Below are 4,540 nucleotides of genomic sequence, written 5' to 3' on the forward strand. Positions count from 1 at the left end.
CATTAGTCCAAAGCAATATCAAAAAGTACCTAATAACTACGGCGATAAAGTTGAATTACATGTGCTTCGATATTAAAATTAAAAAGTTTAAATATCAAAAAAAAAAAATAGTGGCTTGGGATTTGAACCGCCGACCTTACGTACCAAAGGCGGCGAACGGTAAGGCCACGAGACCAAACTAGCATATATGATGACAAACTTAAATTTGATGTTGGTTTTATCTACCTAATATCTGTCATCCGCGTCGAACACTTTTAGTAAATTTTGAAAAATGGTTTGATGCAAAGTGTCAAATGAATGTAACAGAAGTAGTTTATTCCAAATTGTATCACAAGTGTATAGAGATAGAGTTCAATTTTGTCAAATGTACCGATATTTTTGCGCACCTTGACTGCTTCGTTACTTATGACGCTGTGGCTGCTACGATATTTATGAGCATCTTGCATGTACTCATATATTTGACGCTGTGTATGTACCGATGTATTTGAGCAGGGTGAATGTATCTATTATTTTGAGGACTTTTGTTGTACCGATATAATTGAATACTTTTGGTGTACCTATATATTTGCATATCTTGTCTGTGACGATCTATATGACGCTGACTGTACCAATGTGTTTTTCGATTTCCGATTTACATATGTACATTTATCCGACGTTCTTACGGTGAAGGAAAACATCGTGATGCAACCTGCACATATCTGAGAAGAAATTCAAAGATATATGTGAAGTCAACCAACCCGCACTTGGCCAGAGTGGTTGACTATGGCCTAGTCACCCTAACTTAGGGGAGGTTCCGAGCCCCTCAGTGGGGACGGATCGTATCTATGTATATAGAAGTTAGAAAAAACACAACATAAACGTCTTAATCCTATTTATAAAAAGCATATAAAAATTCCAATCACACACACAGACTCAACATGAGTCAAATATTATGTTGAAATATGTTCAACTATCTTAATATAACATATTATAGCATATTAAAAATATATATTTTCATTTATATGTACTTGGGAATGCTGATAACTAAATACTGGAAAATTAATAAAAAATCTATTATTTACATGGCACTTGTATTTGTTCTTGTTTATATTAATTATTATTATTTAAATTACATATAATATTATAAAAATACGTATAAAATATTTTACAATCTTAGTTACGATGGCACAGGACGAATTAAAACTAAGATTTCTAACCTAAAAGCGACCAATCACATATCTTACAAGTTATGACGTCACAACAAAATAAACAATTTCATACCAACCAATGCAAACCGACTAGATGGTCACTTATTTAATTTTAAACAACAAGACCGAAATAGATTTGCTAAAATAATCGATTTTTACACAATCATCAATTGATTCATAATTTTGTTCTAAAAAAATAATATTTTTGACAGCTGTCAAATTGACAAGTGTCACAGTAGACAATATAATTGTCAAATTTTTTATTATTCACTGGGTACAGAGAATCGACTTTCCAAAAGGATCAGAATAAAATTAGAGTTCTTATTAAGACCACTAAAAGTCAAAGGTCAACTTTAAAATCTTACATCCCGAATACGGAACCTATTTAATAGATTCCGATTAAACAGCTTTTGTTGCCATTTTAATCACATTTTGTCCCAATAAAAAGGTTAACCTTTTAACACCGATGTGAAATTCAATAGAACTTATCTTCTTCAATATCGAGGTTATTCTTGGGCTGGTTGGAATGTCGTCTTAATGTACCCGAGTCGTATTCATTGGCGATTGCTTTTGGATATAGTTTGGGTGTCGCGAGTCCTGTATTGTGGTTGTTGGCCGGTATGTTATTGCTTTTTGAGAGAAGCACGCTCGGTCCACTCATGCCGGTGAACGATGGTTGGCGTTTAGCTTTACGCGGCTGTGGGAAGGTTAAGTATACTAAGAAACATATTCATATTAACATAGATTTATAATCTAAATAAAAGAAATACTGTACTGTTTGCACTTTATCTGTTTTCTTGCTTAAATTGTCTTTTTATCTCACTTCTTTAAGAAAAAATGTATTCGTAAGCATAGCTTCTTTGTATAAAATATTGTTACTTATCAAATTATTTTTAAAATGCAAAATAAAAGTTAAGATATTTTTTTATTAATTTATTTTTGTTATTTCTGGCAACCCTACAATGATGTAGTGACGTCATGTAGATACTTACAACGTCCTTGAGCGGCACAGTGACGTAGCTGTTCTGTTTAGCGGTGATGTAATGAGGGCTGGAGGGCACCCGCCCCCGCGCCGCACCACCCCGCCTCTGCCAGAATATCACCCCCGCCAGGCACACTAGGCAACCTAAATCATAAAAACGTTTTTAAAACCAAATATTTTAAGGCGTATTTTAAACCTTGACAAGAAAGTGTGTAATGCTGGCTGAATGTCATAAGATTTATTTTAATTTTATAACTTTTTTTTAATTGTAGTAACAGAAATATTAATAATCCCATTTGGCATTATGTAATTAATTGGCGCCAGTGAGCCAAAAATGCCAAGCCAGCGCTACTGTCCTACTGTACTGGAATCATGTATGGATGGATATATGTCCTACATACTGGTATAATGTCTGTTTACTTTGCAATGAGTATAATAAAACGCGTGATATCTTTAAGAGTTTATTTTATGTGGTTTTATTTATAAAAATAATGAGATTTTTTTTAAATTTTGACTATTTTTGTTAAAAAAAAATGTGGTCAAGTTGTGCCTTAACCAATTAATGTGTTCCATCCTTGTCAAGGGGAGTGCTAACCGTCTCTCCTTTCAATAGACACGACATACCTTCAACGCGATTTACTTTTATACAAACAACTTGAAAAACTTTAATAGCGTGAGTTAGAAACTTTTTGTTAAAATTTTTATTTTTATCCGAAATTTTTACTAAAAAAATTTTTATAACTTATAAAATTCATTATATTTTTAACTGAAATAAAACAACAAAATTAAATTACTTTTTAATTTTTTTCCTTAATTTAAAATTATACAGCGCCATCTATCGAAACCAAATAAAATTAAAAAGATATAATTAAATGAGGAAGGATAAAAATAATACTCAATTTAAAAATAAATTTTAGTGAATAATTTGCATTGCAAACATAGTAGTACCATTGTCTTATTTCCTAACTAAAAATAAAATTATGAGATAGCATGAATTATTTACAACACCATCTATCGGAAGCAAACGAAACTCCGTTCATCAAATCTCTAAAACTAAGAATTTCTTTTTAAACGCAAATATCACGATTTCAGTAAACATTTTCATCGAACAATTTACTCATTTAACCATGAATAATATTTTTTAAATAAACTCACCCATAGCAAATGCGGCCACCACGCAGCCGACAATTGCACCAACGCTCAAGGAGTCATTGCCAGGACCTGTCACGAACGAGGCCATCTCTACGTTCTGACTGTACGCCGGCATTGCGTACAACTCTGAAAAAGTTCATGTTTCGATTCAATTTTACATCTAATATAGGCCCAAATATGTGTAAAAAAAGCTTGTTTTTTATCTATATAAATAAGAAAGTAAATCACACTCAGAGTTATTACTACTAATAATCTTCTAATAATACCTAACAACGAACGTTACAAAAGAACGATTATACTTAAAAGCATTGTTCCCTGTATGTAGAAAATGTAGTAAATCCGACTTGAAGGACCAACGTACCATTATCTAGTTCAGTATCGTCAGAGCATCGTGCGACTTGCACCTGAGCACCGCTGCACGCGCCCGCCTCGCAACTGCGCTGGCGCACACGCTCGCCCCCTGAACACGCCCCCCACGACCCCCAAGCACCCCAACCACTCTCCGATTCTAGAAATATTACAATCACATATATTATTCAATCAAATGAACAAGTTTTTTTTAGACATTATTAGTCAGAATCCTTTGGCGGGAATGTCGCGCTTTCATTACAAAGTCAAGTGTCAGAATGATTAGTGAGGGGACATAAACCTCGACATTTTAGTAAGGGTAGTGTTGCGCCAGTACACCGGCATAGTGTCGGATTTTCGTCCTAAAAGTTTGTAGTAATAATTTATTTTTAATTTTGGTTTTTTTACAGGTAATTGTATCACGTTTTACTTAACTCAAGTTAAACTATGTTTAAGTTTAGAAAGTGGGCATTGTGGTTTTGAAAGTACCAGGGTATCATACCTGGGCAGGTGTTAACGCAGACGCGTCGCTCTAGCGCAGCGCCGGCGTCAGCGCAGCCCGCAGCTGAGAGACACATGCGCGTGCGCGTGCGGTGTCCCGCTGCACCCCGCGCGCACTCCCCGCTGCACGCGCTCCACTCGCTCCAGCACGACCACTCTCCTGTCACATAATATACTAATATAATAAAAATAATAAGAAGTTTTGTGTACGGTAGTCATAAATTAGGAAAATTGTATGTTCATCACATTATCTTATCTTACTAATATTATAAATGCGAATGTTTAGATGGATGGATGTTTGTTTGAAGGTAGCTCTGGAACGACTGAAAGGATTTTGATGAAATTTGGCATACATATAGAATATAGTCTG

General features: G+C 34.5%; 1 protein-coding gene across 1 annotated transcript; it reads right to left on the bottom strand.

The window, feature by feature from the left end:
- Positions 1 to 742: 742 nt before the first annotated feature.
- On the bottom strand, positions 743 to 4,312 carry LOC106115540 (uncharacterized). The gene is made up of 5 exons (XM_013308969.1): positions 4,172 to 4,312; positions 3,683 to 3,829; positions 3,325 to 3,447; positions 2,180 to 2,313; positions 743 to 1,884 (listed from the first exon to the last, which is right to left on the bottom strand). Exons 1-5 carry the CDS (start codon positions 4,245 to 4,247, stop codon positions 1,663 to 1,665), a joined length of 702 nt encoding a protein of 233 aa, XP_013164423.1. The 5' UTR covers positions 4,248 to 4,312; the 3' UTR covers positions 743 to 1,662.
- Between the last annotated feature and the right edge of the window lie 228 nt (positions 4,313 to 4,540).

Source organism: Papilio xuthus, unplaced genomic scaffold (genome assembly GCF_000836235.2).
Source record: "Papilio xuthus unplaced genomic scaffold, Pxut_1.1 DF827785.1, whole genome shotgun sequence".
In the NCBI taxonomy this organism is placed as follows: domain Eukaryota; kingdom Metazoa; phylum Arthropoda; class Insecta; order Lepidoptera; family Papilionidae; genus Papilio; species Papilio xuthus.

Bases quoted from the DNA above. Each gene is read 5' to 3' on its own strand.
- LOC106115540 (XM_013308969.1), bottom strand. From the start codon at position 4,247: ATGTGTCTCTCAGCTGCGGGCTGCGCTGACGCCGGCGCTGCGCTAGAG. The intron at 3,830-4,171 runs GTATGATACCCT...TAATATTTCTAG, and splicing joins CTGCGTTAACACCTGCCCAG to AATCGGAGAGTGGTTGGGGT. The intron at 1,885-2,179 runs GTAAGTATCTAC...ACCTTCCCACAG, and splicing joins CTGTGCCGCTCAAGGACGTT to CCGCGTAAAGCTAAACGCCA.